Raw genomic sequence first — 25,354 nt, 5'->3', positions numbered from 1 at the left:
TTGGTAGAATTCACTAGTGAAGCCATCTGGTCCTGGAGTTTTGCTTTTGGGAAGGTTTTGGATGACTGATTCAATTTTGTTACTGGTGATTGCTCTGTTTAGATTTTCCAATTCTAAATGTCTCTAAGAACTTATCCATTTCTTCTAGGTTATTAAATTTGGTGGGATATAGTCCTTCATAGTATTCTTAAATGATCCTTTAGATTTCTATGGCATCGGTTATAAATTCCCCTTTTTCATTTCTGATTTTGTTTATGGTGTCTTCTCTCTTTTATCTTAGTGAGTCTAGCCAAGGGTTTGTCCATTTTGTTAATCTTTTCAAAAAACCAGCTCTTTGTGACATTAATTTTTTCTATTGTCTTTTTGTTCTCTATTTAATTTAGTTCTGCTCTGATTTTCATTGTTTCCTTTCTTCTGCTGATCTTGGGTTTCATTTGTTCTTCTTTTTCTAGTTCTTTAAGGTGTAACATGAGGATATTCATCTGGGATTTTTCTTGTCCCCTGAGATATACCTGTAATGATATAAATTTGCCTCTTAAAACAGCTTTCGCTGCATCTGAAAAATTTTGGTAGGATGTATTTTCATTTTCATTTGTTTCTATGTATCTTTTGATCTCTCATCTAATTTCTTCTTTGATCCAGTCGTTCTTTAAGAGTATGTTGTTTAATCTCCACGTATTTGTAGTTTTTCTTGCTTTCTTTTTGTAAATGATATCCAGTTTCAATGCCTTGTGATCAGAGAATATGGATGGTATGATTTCAATATTCTTAAATTTGCTGAGGCTAGTTTTATGTCCCAATATATGGTCTATCCTTGAGAATGTTCCATGTACACTAGAAAAAAAAATGTATAGCCTGATGGTTTAGGATGAAGCACTCTATAAGTGTCAATTATGTCCACCTCATCTATTGTGTTATTTACGGCTGCTATTCATTATTTATTTTCTCTTTCGATGATCTATCCATAGTTGTCCATGATATATTTAGGGCCCCTAGTATAATTGTGTTTTGGTCAATTTCTCCCTTTAGTTCTGTTAGTAGTTCCTTGGTATATTTCAGTGCTCCCTGATTGGGGGCATAAATATTGATGACTGTTATGTCTTCTTGTTGTATAGTCCCCTTTATCATTATGAAATGTCCATCTTTGTCTCTTGTTACCTTTTTCACCCTGAAGTCTGTTTCATCTGATATCATTATGGCTACACCTGATTTTTTCTGGGTACCATTTGCTTGGCATGTCAATTTCTACCCTTTCACTTTGAGTCTATGCTTCTCCTTGTAGCCAAAATGCATCTCTTGAAGACATCATATCGTTGGGTTTAGTTTTTTGATCTAATAGGCTACTCTGTGCCTTTTTATTGGTGAGTTCAGTCCATTTATATTTAGGGTGATTATTGACATGTGAGGATTTTCTGTCATTCTATCTTTAGTTTTCTGGTAAGACTGTGTCTCCATTGTTTCTTTGTCTTTTTTTCATTGTCTATTATTTCTGTGTGGTGGTATTCTATGATGTTTCCCTCTGTTTCTTCTTTTATGACAGTATATATTTCAGTTCAGGATTTTCTTTTGAATGGTTACCATTATGTTTATGTAAAAGAAATTTTGATATTTAGAGTATTCCATTTTCTTCAGCATACTTACTTTGTCCATTCCCATGTTCCAGTTCAGGCCTTTACTCTCCCTTTTGTTATGTTTTGGTTGCCACAAATTATCCCTGTTGATGGTGGTTGAATACTCTCCTTTAGCGTTTCTAGTAGTGTAGGTCGTGTATTTGAAAATTCCCTCAGCTTCTGTATGTCTGGAAAGGTCTTTATTCCTCCTTCATATCTAATGGATATCTTTGCTGGGTATATTATTCTTGGCTCACAATTTCTCTCTTTCAATAGTTTGAATATTTGGTTCCACTGCCTCCTGGCTTGTAGAGTTTCTGCTGAAAAATCTGATGATAATTTAATAGGCTTTCCTTTGTAGGTTACCGTCTTCTTTACCCTGGCTACCTTGAGGATTCTTTCTTTGTCATTGATTTTTGACAGCTTCACTACAATGTGCCTTGGAGAAAGCCTGTTGGGGTTGAGGTAATTAGGTGTTCTATTTGCTTCTTGGATTCAAGGATCCAGTTCCTTCCACACGTTTGGGAAGTTCTCATCGACGATTTGTTTGAATATATTCTCTGTTCCCTTCTCTCTTTCTTCTCCTTCTGGTATGCCCATTATTCTTATATTGCTCTTTCTGATGGAGTCAGAAAGTTCTTGTAGAGTTCTTTCATTTCTTTTAAGTCTCAAGTGTCTTTCTTGTTCCATCTGTGTAATTTGCAGATTTCTATCTTCGATGTCACTGATTGTTTCCTCCATCTGGTCAACTCTACCACGTATGCTGCCTATCTCATTCTTCATTTCTTTTATTGAGTTCTTCATCTCCAGAAATTCTATTTGGTTCTTTTTTTAAATTTCAATTTACTTGGTAAAATGTTCATTTTGTTTTTGATTGTGTTTCTGAGTTTATTAAAGTGACTTTCTGTGTTTTCTTGCATCTCTTAAATTTCAATTTACTTGGTAAAAAGTTCATTTTGTTTTTGGTTGTGTTTCTCAGTTTATTAAAGTGCCTTTCTGTGTTTTCTTGCGTCTCATTGAGTTTTTTCAGAACTCCAATCTTGAATTCTCTGTCATTTAAGTCACATATTTCCATATCTTTAAGTTCCTTTTCTGGAGACTTTTCACTTTCTTTCTGAGCTGTCTTGTTGCCTTGGTTATTCTTGGCAGTTACTGATTTATTATTTGTCTTCCTAGACATCTACAGGAGTGGGTTCTCCAACAGGATGGTAGAAAGAGGTCTTTCTTTTGTTTTCCAGTTCTTGTTGGTAGAATGTTTTATTTTCTCTCTGACTGCAGCCTTTTATTCTGTCACACACTGTAGTGTTTATTTTCTCTGCACTCTTCCAGCCTCTCATACAATTCGGGGGATTCCCTGGATGGCAGGCCTCTCCTCTGTGAACAGTTCACCTGGGTCATAGGGCGCAGTGTCCGTTTGGGTATGTGGAGAGCTTCTGAAATTCCAAAGCTCTTCCTGCACCAGATTCAGAGCCCATATGTTTCAGCAGTTCTGTTTACTCCTGACGGGATCTGCCCAGATAGGTGGGGACAGGGACAGGGTGGGTTGTGAGAGGTGGACCCGAGCAATGGTGGCAACTACCACCACAGCCTGTCCTGCTTCCACAGCTCCCTCCTCTTTGCCAGAACTAGTTGGTCTGTGAATCTGTGTTTGTGTTCCACAGTTCTCAGAACAGCAAATATTCTGTTCTTTCGTTCTGACACTGCTACTGTTCTGCTTCTAGTGCCGGGCAGGTGGGGTGGGGTGAGCTCTGGGATGGTAGGGAGGGGGCGGCTAGTCTCCGTGCCTAAGGCTTCCGTTCTCTGCTCAGCAGTGAGGGCTTAAACCACCATTTTCAGCCTTCTTCCCTCAGAGTTTGCTCTGAGGTCTCTGCCGTGAGCGTTGGGTTCAGTTATATGCTGTCCCTTCAGCCCTGTGGGACATAAACAGAGCTGTAGCAGTCCGAGTTCTTCCCTTTCCCACAGCTGTGGTAGTTCCGGGATGCAGCGAGCTCGGAGCACTGAGCTAGGTCTGCGTCCTTTGCCGCTCGTCTCTTTCTCCGCACTTCTCCCTTCCATCCTCCCCTGCTCTCGCAATTTGTCCAACTTTAGGTGAATTCGGTAGTGAGCCTCTTTGTTTGCCTGTCTGTTGTGCAGAGAGTCCTTTGTGGAGTTATAGTTGTTCGATTTGTTGTAAATTCCAGGGGAAATTTCCAGAGGCTCACCTCACGCTGCCATTTTGATGACGTCAGCAGTCTTATTTTTCAAAAAATAATGTCTTCTTTCTGTATGAATTGTTGTTACAAGCTACACATACTATTGGACAACTCAGTTGCAGTCAGCTTATCCTTTTCTAAGCTTCTTATGGCCTCTTCCAAGATCATCAAAAGAGTTTTGGAGAAATAGCATAAGAATTTCTGCGTTAGTTTAATTATTTTCTCCATTCTCATTATCAATGTATTTCCAAAGTACAGAAGGACATTCTTTTTCTATGTTACAAACACTTTGAAATTATGATTTTATGTCTGGCCAACATTTTAACATATTTTCATGGCCAGCAACGATAGCTGTCTTGCAGGCACATGCCTAAGGAGGCTATCTCCTTCCATTTCCATACAGTCCAAAATCTCATTGAGAGCTTCAGCTCATTTTGAGGAAACTGAAAAGTGACCAAAATTTTCCTTATGAAAGTCTTAAAGTCACAGGTAACTTTTACCACGTTATGTACAAGTAGAACACCATATTTAACAGATAAGATCTTTTCATTTTCTTTGGTATGGAGTTATGCACTGAATGCAATTTACCAGATTTTACATTTGCAGCATCTTCCAAATATGCACATAGTGATCAAAATCTAGTTCGAACTTAGATAAGATGTAACATATTTTGTTTTATGTTTTCTGTGATTGCATTAAAATCTTTATAGAAATAAGAAACACAATTGAGATCTCCGTTTTTCAAACCAAAGTACCTAAAGGCCAAGGGGATTTTATTTTTTGGTTTTATTGGCCATGATTTGAGGCATCACTTTATATACTGTAGAAAGCATGATTGTTGGTAAGATCTGACAGAATTGGTCCTATATTGTAAGGGGCCTTCACATTTGTTATCAAAATTTCCCCTTTTGTTCATCCACAGGATGTTTTAATTGTCTCCTTTAGATTACAGAATATAATTTTACTCAGTTCCATAGAGCAATCAAAAGAACTATATGGTAATGTAAGTTCATTTTTTTGGTATATGCAAGCTTATTCAGCTGCCATTATTTTTAACTGAACATCGTGTCTTTTCATGAAATGGAAAAAAAAAAAAAAGACTGATTTAGAAAAACTTGCCTGTCTCATCCTGTAATTGTGAAATTCAGTCTACTTATGTGCTTCCACATCACCTTTTCCACTATGCTCAACTCAAAATTCTTTTCTGCATATTGTGCAGGATGTTTTGTTTTAGTATTTGCCTTCCTAGATCCAGTTTTATATATCTTCCCACCTGTCATTAAAATAACACAGTCATTTAGTCTATTTTTTTAGTAATGTCTGGGTCATGCAGCCATTGGTATTTCAATTGTTCCCATTTTCATTATCTGAACTTTCAGAAAACAAAGTCACTAAATTCATAATGTTAACAATTTAAATAATACTATCTCAATAAAAATCACAATGGTTAATCTATCAGCAGAGTTAAAGACAGTGTTACTGCCTTTATTGTGAACCACAAAATATAATTTCCAACATCAGCAGTAGTAAAACTAGCAAAGCGTCTAGAGAAGCTGGATAATCTATGCCTTATCCATTTGACACTAAAAACAATGTTGCTTTTATTCCCTAATTTGGGGGCCACCTTATAGATTTTGTGTTTCTCCCTTAATCTTCTGCATCCATTGCCCAAACCATAACTTTTTACATTCTGAGGAGGGATTTCCCATCATGCAAGGATTTCAGTGCTAAAATCAAGAAAATTTTCAGGAAAACTACAATGGCCAGTTACCATCGCTTGGAGACCAAGTGGGGAGAGGAGGAGGGCCTTCGTGCAGGGAGCAGGTTGGCTTGGATTGTCAGAGCACAGGAAATTTGAGGAGGGTGCCTTCATTGTGATGGAAGTAGCAGCGATGGCCTACTCAGGGTATAGATGCCTGAATCAGGTGAAGAGGCCCTCAGTGGAGGAGAAGGGATGGTGTCTGCAATGAGAAATTATCTACATACAAGTGATTGGTGATTGCATAAAGGAGTATTTGGCACATAAGTAAATATATTAATGAAATTGGGTAACAGGTTTCTCACTATTGAGGAAGGGAATTACAAATATGAAAATGAAAAGAAAAACTGGAATGAGCCCAAGAGTGTTGGATTGGAGTTGGAGTTATAAATTGGAACCAATAATTTTCAAGGTGTTTAAAGAGATTTGGAATAGATTTAAAAAATAGTGTGTGTGTGCATGTGTGTGCACGCCCTAGCTCTCTCTGTCCATTGAGAAAACTCAGAAGCAGCAAAACTCCAGTAGCATTGGAGCCAACTATATCTTGCTTTCTAAATACTTTTCCTCATTAAAATGAACCATAGCTCCTTGAAGAACTGTTTAATTCTGAGTCTGGGACAGGCAAGTACCAGATGATTTGGGGATATTTTATGCCAGATAGCAAGGAAGTACTCAAAGAAGATTGGGAGCTTATTCAAAAGATAGAGAAAGCAGCCTGAAGAGGAACAATTTGAGCATCAAAACAAATAACGATAGAATACATTATAGCCAACTCAATTACACAGGAAAATATGGGTCCATGATATAAATGTATTATTAATAAATAAATGTAAAGTTTTAATGAGGAATGGGATATTTGCATAGTGTCAAATACTTATTAGTTGCAGATGGGGTTTCTTTATGATGAGAAAGCCTGGGAGACAGCACAATCAAGTGACCCAAGTAGAATGTCATAAATAATAGAAAAATCCAAATTACACACTTTCTGCAAGGATGCAATGAGAAAAAAACAGCATCGCTTCTATAATATCCCTACATATAGTCATGAGGAAACTTCAGACACACCCAAATCAAGGGGCACTATACAAAATAACTGGCCCACAATCCAAAAAATGTCAAAGTGATGAAAGTCAATGAAAAACTGAGAAACTTTTCTAGGCTGTAGAAAATTAAAAAGATATGGCAACTATATACAATACAGTACAGGATTCTGTCCTGGATCTTTTTGCTGTGAAATTTAAACCTCTGATGTAAATTGATTTGACAGTGGTTTGGCTTGGGACTTTTTGAAAGTTTTTAATTCCTTTCTTTGCCTCCCTCCCCTCCCACAAAAACTTGATGACTCTGTTTACTGTGTGCAGACTATGCATAACAGTTTCAATGGTTCTGTTTCCTTCGGACCAGTGTGCACATCTGGCCTGGTAATTTGGGAGGGGTTTTTGCATCTGTATGGGTTTCACTCCTGACCCTGGGGCAGACCAACTTCTAGGAAGCCTGAAGTTGCCTAGATGACTTCTCCTTCCTTTGTTTGCCCCTCCTTGCATGTCTATAAAACCTGTCGGCAATATTGAGAGAGGAAGGCAGTCTTTGTGACAGGGAGTCCACCATCTTCCTTTAATGTTGGCATTGCGGAATAAAACCTGCTTTTCTTTCCACCAACCTCACCTCTCGAGTTTTGGCTTTCGTGCAGTGAGCAACCCAACCTTTTGCACAGTAACATATGGTCCAGGGATGGGAGAAGGGGGACTCTTTGTTTTACACCAGCAACTTTTCTGAAAGCTTGCAATTTTTTTCAACAACAACAAAAAAACAAGGAGCATGTATTCTTTTCATCAGAAACAAAGTAAACATGGACTGACACTACAGATAAGGGCTGAAAGGAACCCCTTTGGGTTTTATAACAATGATGCCATTGGTGACCTTGTTGAGAGCAGATTCAGTGGAATGGAGAGGCAATAGACAGAGGAGTAGTGAGGAATGACAAGAAGTTTGAAAAGTGAAGATAGTGAACATAGTCTTCCCCCTTGAGAAGTTTGTTGTTTGTGAAAATGAGAAGAGAGAGGGGGAGGATGTAGCTTAAGGGAATCAATATGTAGGAGAGGGTTTTTTTGGTATATTTCGTTGTCTATTTTGTGGAGAAACATACACCAGTTCATATTAATGATATAAAGAGAAGGCCTAATGAAGAAAATTGAGGGCTCAAGTTCTAACTATTCAGACGAAGATGAGGAACACTCAGCTTTTAGTTTGTCTGGCTCTTCTGCATTGTCAAGACAATGTGCAAACACTCAATTCACTATTTTCAGGGGGTTGGGTGTGGTGGATGTTCTCCTACAAAAAGGTCTTGCTATAAAGCTATTCAAATAACATATAATTGGTAGAACATACACCAAACTACAAACAATGGATATCTCCAGGGCTGTGAGGAAATAAAGAAGTTATATATTTTCTTTTTAAAATTTAATTATCCTTTTTATTGAGCTGAAATTTGCATAACGAAAATTAACATTATAGAGTGAACAATTCAACATTTAGTACATTTATAATGTTGTGTAACTACCACTTCTTTCTAGTTCTAAAACACTTTCATCACCCATATTTTCATGTTGTGTGAATTTATTTTACAACCAGGATTTACTACTTGTGTAATTATAAGAAAAATAACATTTAAAAATGGGTGGTAGCAATATGGTCTTAAACTTATTCATAAAATTGTTATTGTAGAGAGAGATTTACTTATCTGAAAATATGTCCACAACTAAACATGAAGGGGGCAGATTAGAAATTATGTATAGCATCATCCCAAATTTTGCTAATCAGACACAGTGTCTGTCATAAGGCTCAGAGCCCACAGAGATAATAGCAGTGGCAGCACAGGGTCTTGTGTCACATTTCACATGCAGAAAACTCCATCTGGTGGGTCTAAGGAACCCCCTGGTTCTCCCTCAACCCCTCCTAATATGTTATCCTCAACTGTGAGGTTCAAACTGCAATTCCAGTTCTTGTCACCAGACTAACAAAGACCTCTATTTTCTAAATTTTCTCCAAGCATACTGTGGGGACACTCGGGTATTAAATGGCCACCAACTGTGATTGGATGGCCATCAGCTGTGGCTAGTTGGCCGTCAGCTGTAACCAGTGAGCCATTGGCCACTAATATAACTGCTGTGGCTACGCTAGCAAAAAATGGGGGCTAGCAAGAAGATGGTGGCTGAGCTAGCAAGAGCGGATTGCAGTTAGCACAGTGGATTGCAGTTAGCATGGCGGATTGCAGCTAGCAAGTGGGGTTGGTTGGTTGGCAGAAAAGCAGATGGCAGGTTACAGATGGTATGTCTCCTGCTTCCTGTGTCTCCAACCCAGCCGCTAGAGAGAGTATAGTAGTATGACTCCCCTATCTATGGCTCCATGGGTGTTCCTTTTTGGCCTCACCATGTCCTGCATTCTTATTTGGGGAGCGGGACCAGAGACCCCGCATGGCACCCTGCATGACACATACCTTTTTAGCAAGGAGAGAAAATCAAAGCAATAACAATTTTTGTTTGTTTAAATAAAATTTATTTTGTAGAGTAGTTTTATGTTCAAGGCAAAATTGAGCAGAAAGTACAGAGTTCCCACTATCAACCTCCTGCCTCAAAATGCTACATTTGTTACAATCAATGAGCCTATATTGACACATCAATTATCACCCAAAGTCCATATTTTACATTGCCAAAGCAAAAACATTTTTAAACTAACTTTCACAAAACAGGTTCTAAAGCAGGAAGTATGCAATAAGCCTCCTTTTCATACACAATTAAGAAAAGGTTGGAAAGAGTTAAATGAGATCCCATCTGGAAAATCAATCTGAGGTCCTAGATGAACACTGGGCTTCCCAGTAGTTACACATTCAAACTGACAATTATAATAGAACTCTGCCTGATAAGTAATAGATTAATGGTACAGAAGCCGTTTTCCCTAGTAAAACACCATTTTTAAAAGTTTGTGTTGGTCTAAGCATGAGCCATGGGCCAGCTTTATTAGAAGCACCTGGTATCTTGTTAAAACTGCAACTTCCCAGACCTTAGCCCAGACCTGCTGAATGCTTACTCTGATGTTGCAGGCTCAGGAATCTGTATTTTGCACAATTTCCCTGGCAGATTCTGATATTTCCTATAGTTTGAGAACTGCTAAATTGATCATGTTTGAGATTTCTTTAAGTGTTTTGTGTACTGTGATCTCTGATTCCGATGTCAATTGGTTTTGCCACTCAACTTTAAGTACCCGTTTGTGTTTTGCTGTATCTGGTAGATAAAAATTCCAACATGCAGAACTTGTTTACCGAGGGCTTACTCTTCTCCTATCAGGCTGGTTAATAGGCAACAAGACAGGAAAGTCCCCTCCCATTATGGAGCTTATTTTCTCTTTTGGATACACATAAACAATAAACAATGTAATTTCAGTGGGTAAGGAGTGCCATGAAGAAAATAAAACAAGGAAACGGGATAGAAAACAATATTTATGGAGAAGCCAGTTAAGGGTGTCTAGGGCCACCCAGTCTAACAACTTCAAAGACCATCACTTACTTCAACTACACCATGCATGATGATCCCTGGAGTTGTGCTATGCTTTATCACTAGAGGCCACACTATGGACGTGACTTTTCAGCTTAGACCTTGATGACAAGAAAGAGCTGTGTGGGTGTGAAGATCTTTTAATATTAGACTAGGGAACAGGACATTCTGAAGTGGGAGTGAGCACTACTTGTTCCAGAAAAAGACAAAAACCAATGTGACTGGATCCTGGTGGGAAAGGGGGGAGGGGTGAATTGTGGGAGATAAGGTAGAAGGAAAGGTATGCGGCAGTACTCAGGCCTGGCTGGCAATCTTACCACATTTCCACAGTCAACAGACTTTCTCAATATCTGAGACCACTGTGGCACAACATTTATTCTCTGCACAAACCTTCAACACCTCAACATTCTCAACTGCTCTTTTGGCTTGTTTCTTTGGAAAAGTAGATGTTATAACAAAGGAGATTGTCTATATGCTCCCACCACCAAACCTACCAATTTACCAGAATCAGCAACTATACAGCCTACTTTCACTCCTGTGACAAATCTTCCTAAGGCAGCTCCTTCTCATTGGCATGAATGACACACTCCAGGACTGTGAATGTGTAATTATCCCCCTTCTCCCTTGAGCCAGCAATATTCCTCTCTCTACTAGATGAATGAACATATGAATGAATGAACAAATAGATGAATTCATGAAAGATTTGAGAATTGGGTGGGGGGTATAAAAGGAGGTGTTTCTATGATTCTCAGAAGTTTCTCCCAATTATGGGTAGTGATATTAACTGGAATGGGCAACACATCATATATCCTTTTTGGAGGGAACAAAATGGGCCATTTTGATTTCTCAATACCTTTGTATACCCCACTGGGGATGTTGAGAATACAGCAAGATATTTAGATCAGAGACTTAACTAGAAAGAAAAATGTAGAAATCATATGTGAGTGAATGGCAATTGAAGATATAGTTATTGATGAGATGGCTGCCTAAGGAGAGAGCATGGTGTGAAAAGAGGTGACCAAAAATGGGCACCAAGGAACTCCCAACACATGAACTTCAAGAATCTTCAGTGAGTACATGGCAGAGCCCGGAATCAATAGCCAGGCTGTCACCTGATTCAGTTGTCACCTGATTCAGTGTGGCCTCTAGTGATAAAGCATAGCACAACTCCAGGGATCATCATGCATGGTGTAGTTGAAGTAAGTGATGGTCTTTGAAGTTGTTAGACTGGGTGGCCCTAGACACCCTTAACTGGCTTTTCCATAAATATTGTTTTCTATCCCGTTTCCTTGTTTTATTTCCTTCATGGCACTCCTTACCCACTGAAATTACATTGTTTATTGTTTATGTGTATCCAAAAGAGAAAATAACAAACTCAGTTGTGTGATTCAGTTGTGCTCTTTCCTCTACAGGATGCCACCCCTGGAATGAACCTCTTCAAGGTAGGCCCAGCCTTGGGTCTAATAGTCCCAAACATAATTCTGTGAAATAGCTTTTTTGTGGGTTCTACCCACTCTGGACAAGTAACCCTCCCATTTCATTAGACTTATCCCTCCTATTGTAATAGCCTATTTCTCCCGGCATACACCCCACTAGGATGTAAGCCCCTTAAGTACTGGGCACTGTCCTGTTCATCACTATGTCCTCCTTAGCCCAGGTCAGATGGATTTAACCTAAATATCCATCAATAGGGTTCTGGTTGAATACATAGGTTGACAGAGTACACAGACATGTCAGAACACCATGTAGCTATTTAAGAGAAAGATGTAATTCTATACATAGTGGTATGGAATTACGTCTTATATTATTATGTAAAGCAAATGCAAAGGGTAGAACAGTGTATGTAGTGTTTCTTGTCTATTTTCTAATTCCATTGCTGTGGAAAATGTGCTAATTAGGCGGAACATAATTATTCCAGCTCTAGTTGCGAGCCATGTGAATCAGCTACTCTAGGTATTCCATCAGTTGAACCTCCAGATTGCTACATGACCAAACAAAACCACATGGAACAGAAAAATTGCTGAGCTGATCCCAGTCAACCACAGAATTATGAAAGATATTAACGTTTGGTGTTCTTTAAGCCATACCAAATTTTGTGGTGGTTTCTTACATGGAAATAGGTAACAGAAACACCTTAGTTTAATACTGACATCTTAGACTCTGGTCAACAGCCCCAGCTGAGCTCCCTGCCAACAGCCAGCATCCACTGCCATTTAAGTCCTCATATGCTCAAAGCTCCAACTGAGATTTAACAGCAACTTCATAATGGATGCCATGGGAAAAACACCCAGGCGAGCCCAGTCAACCCACAGAACTATAAGAGATGATGATGATAATCATGATAACAATAATAAAAAAAATAACTCATTCTGTCAAGCTACTAATTTGGGGCCTTGTATCATATGCAGCAATAGATGACTAGAATGACATAGCAAGTGAAACAAGTTAGAGTGTAGACTTAAAAAATTTTTAATATGCATATACAGAAACACATGTATTATACATATATAATGCATTTAGTGGAATCACATAATGCATACTGATCTGATTTTCACTTTAAAAAAAAGTCTTGAGGATGTCATCAAAATAGCGGCGTGAGGTGAGCCTCTGTAAAGCTCCCCTGGAATTTAAAACTAATCAAACAACAATAATTCCACAAAGGAATCCCTGCACAGAAGACAGGAAAGACGAAGAGGCCCACTACTGAATTCACCGAAAGGTGGGCGAATCACGCGAGCAGGGGAGGAGGGAAGGGAGAAGTGCGGAGATGGAGCCGCACTGGCGGGCGCAGGACGTAAACCTAACTCAGTGCTCGGAGCTCGCTGCTTCCCGAAACTACCGCAGCTGTGAGAGAGGGAAGAACTTGGACTGCTAGGGCTCCGCTTATGGCCCACAGAGCTGAGGGGGCAGCATAAAACACAGCTGAACCCAACGCTCACGGCAGAGACCTCGGAGCAAAGACTGAGGGAAGAAGGCTGAAACGGTGGTTTAAGCCCTCACTGCCGAGCAGAGAACTGAAGCCTTAGGCACTGAGACTAGCTGCCCCTCCCTACCCTCCCAGAGCTCACCCTGCCCCCACCTGCCCGGTGCTAGAAGCCGAACAGTAGCAGTATCAGATCAAAAGAACAGAATATTTGCTGTTCTGAGAACTGTGGACCGCAGACAAAGATTGGAAGCCCAACTAGTTCTGGCAGAGGGGAGGGAGCTATGGAAGCAGGACCGGCTGTGGTGGTAGTCGCCGCCATTGCTCTGGGCCACCTCTCAAAACTCACCCGAACCCTAGCCCAACCTATATGGGCATATCCATGCAGGAGTAAACAGAGCTGCAAAAACATACGGGCTCTGAATCTGGTGCAGGAAGAGTTTTGGAACTTCAAAAGCTCTCCGCATACGCACACGAACACTGCGCCCTGTGACCCAAGCGAACTATTAACAGAGGAGAAGCCCGTCTCCCAAGGAATCCCCCATTGAGTGAGAAGCTGGAATACTGCAGAGAAAACATAGCACTACTGTGTGAGAGAAATAAAAGGCTGCAGTCAGAGAAAAAATAAAACATTCTACCAACGAGTATTGGAAAACAAAAGAAAGACCTCTTCCTATCAACCTGTTGCAGAAGCCACTCCTGTAGATGTCTAGGAAGAGAAATAATAAATCAGTAATTGCCATGAATAACCAAGGCAACAAGACAGCTCAGAAAGAAAGTCAAAAGTCTCCAGAAAAGGAACTTAAAGATATGGAAATATGTGACTTAAACAACAGAGAATTCAAGATTGCAGTTCTGAAAAACCTCAACTAGATGCCAGAAAACACAGAAAGGCAGTTTAATGAACTCAGAAACACAATCAAAGAACAACATGAGCATTTTACGAAAGAGATTGAAATTTTAAAAAAGAACCAAATAGAATTTCTGGAGATTAAGAACTCAACAGAAGAAATTAAGAATGAAATAACCAGCTTAGGTAGTAGAGTTGACCAGATGGAGGAAAGAATCCGTGACATCAAAGGTAGAAACCTGGAAATGACACAGATGGAAGAAGAAAGAGACTTGAGACTTAAAAGAAATGAAAGAACTCTACAAAAACTTTCTGACTCCATCAGAAAGAGCAATATAAGAATAATGGGCATACCAGAAGGAGAAGAAAGAGAGAAGGGAACAGAGAACATATTCAAACAAATAGTTGATGAGAACTTCCCAAACTTGTGGAAAGAACTGGATCCTCGAATCCAAGAAGCAAATAGTATACCTAATTACCTCAATCCCAACAGGCACATTGTATTGAAGCTGTCTAAAATCAATGACAAAGACAGAATCCTCAAGGCAGCCAGGAAAAAGAAGACAGTAACCTACAAAGGAAAGCCCATTATATTATCATCAGATTTTTCAGCAGAAACTCTACAAGCCAGGAGGAAGTACAACCAAATATTCAAACCACTGAAAGAGAGAAATTATGAGCCAAGAATAATGTATCCAGCAAAGATATGCTTTAGATATGAAGGAGGAATAAAGACCTTTCCAGACATACAGAAGCTGAGGCAATTTTCTAATACACGACCTGCACTACAAGAAATACTAAAGGAGGCTATTCAACCACCATCAACAGGGACAATTTTTTGCAACCAAAACATAAAAACGGGGAGAGTAAAGGCCTGAACCAGAAGATGGGAATGGAGAAAGTAAGCGTGCTAAAGAAAATGGAATACTCTAAATATCAAATTTCTCTTACTTAAACTTAAGGGTAACCACTCAAGAAAAATCCAGAAAGGAAATATATACTGTAATAAAAGAAGAAACAGAAGGAAGCATCATAAAATACCACCATACAGAAATAACAGACAACAACAAAAAGGCAAAGAAATAATGGAGACACAGCCTTACCAAAAAACTAAAGATAGAATGACAGGAAATCCTCACATATCAATAATCACCTTAAATGTAAATGGACTGAACTCACCAATAAAAAGCCACAGAGTAGCAGATTGGATCAAAAAACTACACCCAACCATATGCTGTCTCCAAGAGACACATCTCAGCTACAAGGACAAGCATAGACTCAAAGTGAAAGGGTGGAAATTGACACTCCAGGCAAATGGTACCCAGAGAAAATCAGGTGTAGCCATAATGATATCAGATGAAACAGACTTCAGGGTGAAAAAGGTAACAAGAGACAAAGATGGACATTTCATAATGGTAAAAGGGACTAAACAACAAGAAGACATAACAGTCATCAATATTTATGCCCCTAATCAGGGAGCACTGAAATATACCAAGCAACTGCTAACAGAACTAAAGGGAGAAATTGACCAAAACACAATTATACTAGGGGACCTAAATACGTCACTGACAGCTATGGATAGATCATCCAAACAGAAAATAAATAACGAAATAGCAGCCCTAAATGACACATTCGATGAAATGGACATAATTGACCTATATAGAGCACTTCATCCTAAAACATCAGACTACACATTCTTTTCCAGTGTACATGGAACATTCTCAAGGATAGACCATATATTGGGACATAAAATCGGCCTCAGCAAATTTAAGAAGATTGAAATCATACCAAGCATATTCTCTGATCACAAGGCTTTGAAATTGGATATCAACTGCAAAAACAAAGCAGGAAAACACACAAATACCCGGAGATTAAACAACATACTTTTAAAGAATGACCGGGTCAAAGAAGAAATTAGAGGAGAGATCAAAAGATACATAGAAACAAATGACAATGAAAATACATCCTACCAAAATTATTGGGATGCAGCGAAAAACAGTTTTAAGAGGGAAATTTATATCATTACAGGCCTATCTCAAGAAACAAGAAAATTCCCAAAAAAATAACCTCATGTTACACCTTAAAGAACTAGAAAAAGAAGAACAAGTGAAACCGAGGTCAGCAGAAGAAAGGAAATAACAACAATCAAAGCAGAATTAAGTGAAATAAAAAACAAAAAAACAATAGAAAAAATTAATGTGACAAAGAGCTGTTTCTTTGAAAAGATTAACAAAATTGACAAACCGTTGGCTAGACTCACTAAGATAAAAAGAGAGAAGACACTAATTAACAAAATCAGAAATGAAAAAGGGGAGCTTATCACGGACACCACAGAAATACAAAGGATCATCCAAGAATACTATAGAGGACTATATGCCACCAAATTCAATAACCTAGAAGAAATGGACAAGTTCTTAGAAACATGTAGCCTTCCAAGGCTGAACCATGAAGAACTGGAAAATCTAAACAGACCGATCACCAGTAATGAAATTGAATCACTCATCCAAAACCTTCCCAAAAGCAAAAGTCCGGGACCAGATAGCTTCACTAGTGAACTCTACCAAACCTTCAAAGAGGATCTAATACCAATCCTGCTCAAACTCTTCCAAAAAATTGAAGAAGAGACAGTACTCCCTAACTCATTTTAAGAGGCCAACATTCCCCTGATACCAAAACCTGGTAAGGACAACACAAAAAAAGAAAACTACAGACCAATATCTCTGATGAATACAGATGCAAAAATCCTAAACAAAATTCTAGCAAATCGAATACAACAAGGCATTTAAAAGATCATTCATCACGATCAAGTGGGGTTCATCCCTGGGGCACAAGGATGTTTCAACATCCGCAAATCCATCAATGTGATACATCACATAAACAAAATAAAGGACAAAAATCATATGATTATATCAATTGATGCAGTAAAAGCATCTGACAAGATAAAACATCCATTTATGATTAAAACACTTAATAAAATAGGAATAGAAGGAAAATACCTTAACATAATAAAGGCCATATATGACAAGCCCTCAGCTAATCTCATAATTAATGGTGAAAAACTGAAGACCTTTGCTCTACGTTCAGGAACATGACAGGGCTGTCCCCTATCACCTCTGCTTTTCAACATAGTGCTGGAAGTTCTTGCCAGAGCAATCAGGCAAGAGAAAGAAATAAAAGGCATCCAATTTGGGAATGAAGAAGTTAAATTATCACTCTTTCCAGATGACATGATGCTATATATAGAAAACCCTAAGGACTCCATCAAAAAACTATTAGAAACAATCAACGAATACAGTAAAGTTGCTGGCTACAAAATCAACGTACAAAAGTCCATTGCATTCCTATATACTAACAATGAAATCTCAGAAAAAAAAATACAAAAAACAATTCCTTTTGCAATTGCAGCAGAAAGAATAAAATACCTAGGAATAAACTTAACCGAGGATGTGAAGGACCTATATGTTGAAAACTATAAGACATTTTTGAAAAAAATTGAAGAAGACACAATGAGATGGAAAGGCATTCCGTGCTCATGGATTGGAAGATTCAACATAGTTAAAATGGCCATATTATCTAAAGCAATACACAGATTTAATGCAATCCCTATCAAAATCCCATTGGCATTTTTTAAAGAAATACAACAAAAAATCATCAGATTTGTTTGGAACCACAAAAGACCTCGAATAGCCAAAGCAATCTTAAGAAAAAAGAACAATACTGGAGGTATCACACTCCCTGACTTTAGCTTGTATTACAGGACAATAACCAAACAGCATGGTATTGGCAGAAAAAGAGACACAAAGACCAATGGAATAGAACTGAGAACCCAGAAATAAAACCACATAAATATGGACAGATTATTTTTGACAAGGAAGGTAAAAACATACAATGGAGGAAAGACAGCCTCTTCAATAAATGGTGCTGGGAGAATTGGAAAGCCACGTGCAAAAGAATGAAACTGGACTGATATCTGTCACCATGTACCAAAATTAATTTAAAATGGATCAAAGACTTAAGCATAAGACCTGACACAATAAACTGCATAGAAGAAAACATAGGTACTAAACCTATGGACCTTGGGTTCAAAGAGCATTTTATGAATTTGACTCCAAAGGCAATGGAAGTAAAAGCTAAACTAAACGAATGGGACTATATGAAACTTAAAAGCTTCTGCACAGCAAAAGAAACCATCGACAAAATAAAGAGGCAACCAACGGAATGGGAGAAGATTTTTGCAAACAGTGCCTCCGATAAGGGGCTAATATCCAAAATATACAAGGAACTCATGAAACTCAACAACAAAAAAACAAACAACCCAATTCAAAAATGGGCAGAGGACCTGAAGAGACATTTCTCCAAAGAGGACATACAAATGGCAAATAGACATATGAAAAAATGATCGACATCGCTAATCATCAGAGAAATGCAAATAAAAACCACAATGAGATATCACCTCACCCTAGTCAGAATGGCTCTCATCAACAAGACAAATAGTAACAAGTGTTGGAGAGGCTGTGGAGAAAAAGGAACCCTCATACACTGTTGGTGGGAACGCAGACTGGCGCAGCTGTTATGGAAGGCAGTGTGGAGGTTCCTCAAATAATTACGAATTGAATTACCATATGACCCAGCAATCCCTCTCCTGGGTATGTACCCAAAAAATCTGAAAACATCTACACATAAAGACATGTGTGCTCCAATGTTCATTGCAGCTTTGTTTACGGTGGCCAAGACATGGAAACAACCAAAATGTCCTTCGATAGATGAATGGATAAAGAAATTGTGGTATATATACACAATGGAATATTATTCGGCGGTAAGAAAAGATGATATAGGAACATTTGTGACAACATGGATGGATCTTGAGAGTATAATTCTAAGCGAAAGAAGTCAGACTGAAAAAGCAGAGAACCATATGATTTCACTGATATGTGGTATATAAACCAAAAACAACAAGAGAATAAGACAAACAAGTGAGAAACAAATACTCATAGACACAGACAATAGTTTAGTGGTTACCAGAGGGTAAGGGCGGTGTGGGTGGGAGATGAGGGTAAGGGGGATCAAATATATGGTGATGGAAGGAGAACTGACTCTGGGTGGTGAACACACAATGGGATTTATAGATGATGTAATACAGAATTGTACACCTGAAATCTATGTAATTTCACTAACAATTGTCACCCCAATAAATTTTTTAAAAAAGTAACTAAACAAACAAGCCACAACCGCCAGCAACAAGAAATCCTTGAGAGAGAATATGATTCCCAGAGGTGTCACATTATAATATTCAAAATATCCAGTTTCGATAACAAAAAAAATTTATGAAGCATGCAAACAAGGTATGGCTTATTCACAGAAAAAATAATGCCTGTTAATACACAATACCTTCTTGGGAGTGATGAGTCATTTACACACCTCACAAAGTGATAACCCCAACAAGTTTGCAACCCATCTGACATCGTACATAGCTATAACAAAACCATTGACTATATTCCCTATGCTATACTTTACATCCCATGACTAGACATTTTTTAAAATTATCGTTGACATTCAATAATATTTCATATTAGTTTCAGGTGTACAGTGTAGTGGTTAGGCATTTACATAATTTATGAAGTGATCCCGCACAAGTTGGAGGTGGGGTAGGTGGGGCATCTTGCTCATCATGGATATTCTTGCATTCATTTTTTAAAAATACTGCATTAAAATGCGATTTATCTTCACTACTGGGTTTTTGTTTTGTTTTGTTTTGTTTTTTTTGCATCCCCTTAAATTTTACACCTGAGTCCTGGTGCAGAGGAGGGTTGTGTCCTGGGAGCACAAGAGGGAAGAGGCAAGTCCTCAGAGTATCAGTGAGAATGGCCAACAGGTCTTTGAGTAAATACTGCCCTTGCCTTGCAGCAAAGGACCAACAACAAAACAGAGATATTAAGAATGTTTTAAAATCCACTCTTCTGGGCTGTTTCCCTGACACATCTCTTCTACGCATTTTAGTGGAGGGAAAATGGAGAGCATTGGTAGCAGAAAGAACAGCAGGTGGAAGGAGGCGTGTCCCGGGAGCTGGGAGGGAAGAGGCAAGTCCCCAGAGAAGCAGAGGGAATGGCCAACAGGCCCCTGAGAAGATACAGCCCATCCCTGACAGCAGAGAAAGGCCCAGGAATACACAAAGGAGGGACAGCGATAGGGCCCAGGCTGGTGCTGTTAAAAGGGAGCCGGGGGCAGGGCCGGGTTGCGGGCCGAGGGCTCTTCCAGACCCCCCGGAGCAGGAGAGGGGCGGGACGGGGGCGTCGCCGCTCGCAGTGACGAGAGACTCACATGACCGACCAACGCTGACTCTGGCGCGCCTCGCTCCAGCGTCAGACCCGGCCATCGCTCGCTCCCTTCTGGGTGTCTGCTCCAGGTGGCCCTGAGGGCGTGCTGGCCGGGGGTGGCCCCAAGAGTAGGAGGCGGAGGCGCAGGGGGACCAGGTAAGGGACCCGGAGCGGCTCCCTGGGGTTGGTGTGGAGAGCAGGCGGAGCCCTCCGGGGGGTCGGTCCAGCCCCCCGGGGCGAAGCAGCGCAGAGACCGCAGCCCCCACGCCCCGCAGCGGCCCCGCGTGTGGCGGCAGAAAATGGTGGGCCTTTCCCGGGGGAGGGCTGGACGGCCCAAGGCGACGACCCTTCGGAAACACTTGCCCCTCGGTCTCCCGCCCCGCCTGCCCCCCGCGGTCCTTCTTGGGGTCGAAAATGGTGGTCAGCGGGGGTTTGGGGGTGGCCGAGGGTAGGGGCGGCCGGGCTGCGGCGCGGGGGGCGGGAGGCGAGGGGGCGCCGTGAGGCGGAGGAGGGCGCCCAGCGCTCGGCTGCAGCGGCCCTCGCATTTCCACCCCAGCCCTCTGCAGGTCTGCGGGTCCAAGTGTCCGGGCGGCGCACTCGCGGCGAGAATCGGGAGGAAGACGAGACGGCAAGGATAGGCCCAGGTGGGTGCGGGGGCAGGGGTGGGGCACGGGGGTGGGGGACGAGTGGAAAGCCCTGAGACCCCAGATCCTTCCCCCAACCCCGTCCTCCGTTTTGGTGCCTGCAGAGGCCTGGGCATGGATCCGCAGGGAAAATGGTGGGTTTGGGGCGAGGGAGGGGAGAGGAGCCCGAGGGAAGGGTGGAGAGCTTGGACTGGGGGCCCCCTAGAGGGCGTACGGAGTCTCTCTGGTGGGAAAAATGCAATTTTAAAAAGCCTTTGAAATCCAGGGCTCTGAACCTTGAAAGGCGCACAGTAGGGCCTCTGTCCTCGGTGCTGATCAGTCCACCAAAATAATAATAATAATAATATAATAATTCATTTTCTTGTCTCTTAGGAGCAATGGTGTCCAAAGAGAAACAAACAGTAAAAACTCTCAACATGGAAAATGTCCAACAGGAGAATGAAGGAGGGGAACAGGCCCCAATGCAGAAGGGAGAGGAACCACGCCATTTGGGAGGAGCCGAAGTCCAGAAGCCTGGAGGAAATGTTAGGCTGGGGTGGGTTAGGAGACTTGTCCCTAACTTTCGATGGGCCATACCTAACAGGCATGTTGATCACAATGAAGTGGGAGATGATGTAGAAAAGATCATAGTGCAGCGAATGAAAATCAAGAGAAGGACTAGGGAGCAGCAAATGAGACATCATATGCGCTTCCAAACTCCTGAACCTGATAATCATTATGACTTTTGCCTTATACCTTGAATCCTAAGGTTTTCCCAGAGGTTAATAATGTGGCTTCTGCTCTACAATCTTGTAGTTTTGTGATTTACTTTTCTGTAAACCTTTTAGTGTTTCCTCTTACCAGTTTCTAATTGAATATTGTTTTCTCTCAGTGGAAAACTTTCTGTCCAGCAGGACAATTTCACCTAGTTGTGAGGGAAAATATTGTTTTCATAATGTGAAATTAATAAAGCAGTTTAAAAAACAATCTTCCTCTTCCCCAGTTTTTACTTTTTGTTAATATTGCCTTTCCTCTCCTAGCTACCTGGACCCAAAATTTCAATCAAACTTGACCTTTTTCTCTTGCCCCCCCCAATCAGAAAGGAAGGATCATACTCATAATTCAACATTTGATACCTTTTTAAGAATGCACTTCCTACTATTTTTCAAAGAGTGTGGGTCCATCATCTGCATAAAACCACCTTGGTGGGGGAGCTTTTAGAGAATGTTCCTCTAGTTCCTATTCTCCAGACACACAGGATGGGGCTCTAGAATCTCCACTTTTTAACAAGCTCCCCAGGTAATTCTAATGTATACCAAAGTCTGAGGCCACTATTGTGTGTATGTATGTATCTATGTACAGTTTGTGTGTATATCGGTGTGTGTATGTATGTGTACATATATCCATATATTGTCATATTAAGTGTAAACAATTCAGTAGAATTACATAGGATGAATACTTATCTGAATTCAATGGGCAAAAATATTAAAGGAGAAAAATACAAGACCTTAAGATAGACCGATTAATAAAATCGTAGGTTCAGTGGCAGATGAGGATACCGGAGTTTAGAGATGCTAAGTACCAAGACTACTACCTGCTGTATATGTTGGGTGGGCCATTCTGGCCTGAGCTGTTTCCAAAGGACTTTGTCATATGGAGATTCAGAAAATGTTTGACTTTGGTAACATAAGCTGAGGAAAGTCAAAGAAGACAGCAAGTCTGAGGCTGACTTTTTTTTTTTTTTTTTGTATTTTGTTTTTCTACATTTCCAATGCAGACGCTAATTTTTAGAATACAGCAGAAAGCAATCTTGAAGACTCTCCAAAACAGTGTTCTTCAAAGTGAGGATTGCAACCCATTATGGCTCTTGAAATTTTTGTGGGTCACAACAAGCAATTAAAAAAAAAAAAAAAAACTGGGCCAGCCGGGTGGCTCAGGTGGTTGGAGTACCGTGCATCTAACGCCAAGGTCGTGGGTTCGTTTCCCACATGGGCCAGTGAGCTATACCCTGTACAGCTAAGATTGTGACAACGGCTCTCCCTGGAGCTGGGCTGCCATGAGCAGCCAGAGCTCGGTGTGAGCTGTGGCGGGTTGCCGTGCTGCCGTGGGCTACTGTGTGCTCCCTGGAGCGGCCAGTGGCCAGCTGAGTGACCAGCAGCCAGCGTGAGCAGCTGTGGGCTGCTATGGGCTGCCGTGGGCTGCCATGAGTGGCCGGCAGCCAGCAAGAGCTGCCGTGAGCTGCTGTGAGCGGTCGACTGACGACTGGCGACTGACTGCCTCAGCCGGTGGGGAGCTCAAGGCTCATAATACCAGCATGGGCCAGGGAGCTGTGTCCTACACAACTAGACTGAGAAACGGCTTCAACCAGAGAGGGGTGGAGTGGAGGTGGAGAAGCGGGAGGAAAATAAAGAACAAAAAACATCAGAGCCCATCACCCATGAGGAGTAGTGTTAATTCTTTTGAGAAGCTTGTTTTAGTTTTACATGTAAGAAATACTGTCACCTCATAAATGCATAAAACGTATAATTTTAAAAAGTATTTCAAACTGTAGGCCACAGGGTAAAAAAATTGAAAGTCATTTCTTCAGTCCAAACTTAATTTCACAAATGAATAAATGGTAGGAAAGTGATTTTCTCAAGGTCATACAGCTAGTTAGTGGTAGAGCTAGGACCACAGTTCCGAGTTTAGGGTCATGGTCTACCACAGTGCCTCCAAAAGGCACAATTTGGAAATTCTTGCGGTGTGTACTGATTGCCAGTGGTATGTATGAACAAATATATACAACTTATATAAAAATCACTTTATTTAATGTTCACAATTTATCACCAGAGTCCCTGCATTTTCAGTTGAGAAACGTTTAAGGAGAACTCTTGCCCCTTACAACATTTTGGAGCTAGAATGATCTTTCATCTGTCTAGAGGAAGGGGAAGATGGAGAGTCTGATCTAAAAATGCAAGGTGGTAAACTCAGAGACTTCTTCAAGGCAAAGTGATTGAGTGATATTCATTAATGGGCTTTTGGTCCCTCTGAAAGTCAATATTGCACCTTATACACCAATCCTAGATTTCCCAAAGTAGCCTCAATTTTAAAATTAATCTGGAGATAGAGGGTGAGATAAGAACTTGACTGTTAGAAGAGCTGAAGGAAGCCTTACCAGGGTTTTGGGGTAATGATGGGAATGAGGACAGACTTTCTGGAAGAAGTAAGGGTAAATGTTGGGTTTCAGAATGTGTGTTTTTTTGTGTCTTTTTTTAAAAATTTATTGGGGTGACAATTGTTAGTAAAATTACATAGATTTCAGGTGTACAATTCTGTATCACATCATCTATAAATTACATTGTGTGTTCACCACCCAGAGTCAGTTCTCCTTCCATCACCATATATTTGATCCCCCTTACCCTCATCTCCCACCCCCCACCTCCCTTACCCTCTGGTAACCACTAAATTACGTTCCCCAGATTAATTTTCAAAACCCCGTGGCCATCTTGTGGTTACTGACTGTTTTCTAACCCCCTCACCTTCCCACTTACCCCCACCCCCCCACCCATCTAGCAACCTTCAGTTTTTCCTCTTTGTCTCCAAAACTGTTTCTGATTAGTTCATTCACTTATTCTTTTCTTTAGATTCCGCATATAAGTGAGATCATATGGTACTTATCTTTCTCTGTCTGACTTATTTCACTTAACATAATATTCTCTAGGTCCATCCATGTTGTTGCAAATGGTAAGATTTCTTTCTTCTTTATGGCTGCGTAATACTCTATTGTATAAATGTACCACAGTTTCTTAATCCAGTCATCTACCGATGGGCATTTCGGTTGTTTCCATTTCTTAGCTATTGTGTATAGTGCTGCAATAAACATAGGAGTGCATAAAGATTTTTGAATTGGAGTTTTGGATTTCTCTGGATAGATACCTAGGAGTGGAATTACTGGATCATAGGGTAGTTCCATTTTCAGATTTTTGAGATACCTCCATATTGTTTTCCATAGTGGCTGCACCAATCTGCAATCCCACCAACAGTGCACAAGCGTTCCCTTTTCTCCACATCCGTGCCAGCACTTGTTGTTTGTTGATTTATTGATGATAGCCATTTTGACTGGAGTGAGGTGGTATCTCATTATGGTTTTTATTTGCATTTCTCTGATGGTTAGTGAGGTTGAGCATTTCTTCATATGTCTGTTTGCCATCTGTATGTCCTTTTTAGAAAAATGTCTCTTCATATGCTCTGCCCATTTTTTAATTGGGTCGTTTGTTTTTTTGGAGTTGAGTTGAGTGAGTTTTTTATAGATTTGTGATATTAATCCTTTACCAGATATATCATTGGCAAATATCTTTTCCCATTCAGTAGGATCCCTTTTTGTTTTATTGATGGTTTCCTTTGCTGTGAAAAAACTTTTTAGTTTGATATAATCCCACATGTTTATTTTTTCTCTTACTTCCCTTGCGCGAGGGGATATATCAGTAAAAATCTTACTCCAAGTAATGTCTGTGAAGTTTCTTCCTATATTTTCTTCTAGGCATTTTATGGTTT

General features: G+C 40.3%; 2 protein-coding genes across 2 annotated transcripts in view; one reads left to right on the top strand and one right to left on the bottom strand.

Moving 5' to 3' along the window:
• NXF3 (nuclear RNA export factor 3) overlaps positions 1-20,743 on the bottom strand; it is a 47,205-nt gene extending 26,462 nt beyond the window's left edge. The window contains 1 exon segment of the mRNA XM_033133869.1: positions 20,203-20,743. Within this exon segment, the coding sequence (XP_032989760.1) occupies positions 20,203-20,743 (541 nt within the window).
• On the top strand, positions 20,196-21,808 carry BEX4 (brain expressed X-linked 4). Its single transcript, XM_033103799.1, has 3 exons — positions 20,196-20,354; positions 20,755-20,842; positions 21,215-21,808. Exon 3 carries the CDS (start codon positions 21,220-21,222, stop codon positions 21,580-21,582), a length of 363 nt encoding a protein of 120 aa, XP_032959690.1. The 5' UTR covers positions 20,196-20,354; positions 20,755-20,842; positions 21,215-21,219; the 3' UTR covers positions 21,583-21,808.
• The last annotated feature ends 3,546 nt before the right edge of the window (positions 21,809-25,354 follow it).

Source organism: Rhinolophus ferrumequinum, chromosome X, assembly GCF_004115265.2.
Source record: "Rhinolophus ferrumequinum isolate MPI-CBG mRhiFer1 chromosome X, mRhiFer1_v1.p, whole genome shotgun sequence".
NCBI classification, from domain to species: Eukaryota; Metazoa; Chordata; class Mammalia; order Chiroptera; family Rhinolophidae; genus Rhinolophus; species Rhinolophus ferrumequinum.
This window is presented reverse-complemented; position numbering and strand designations above follow the sequence as displayed.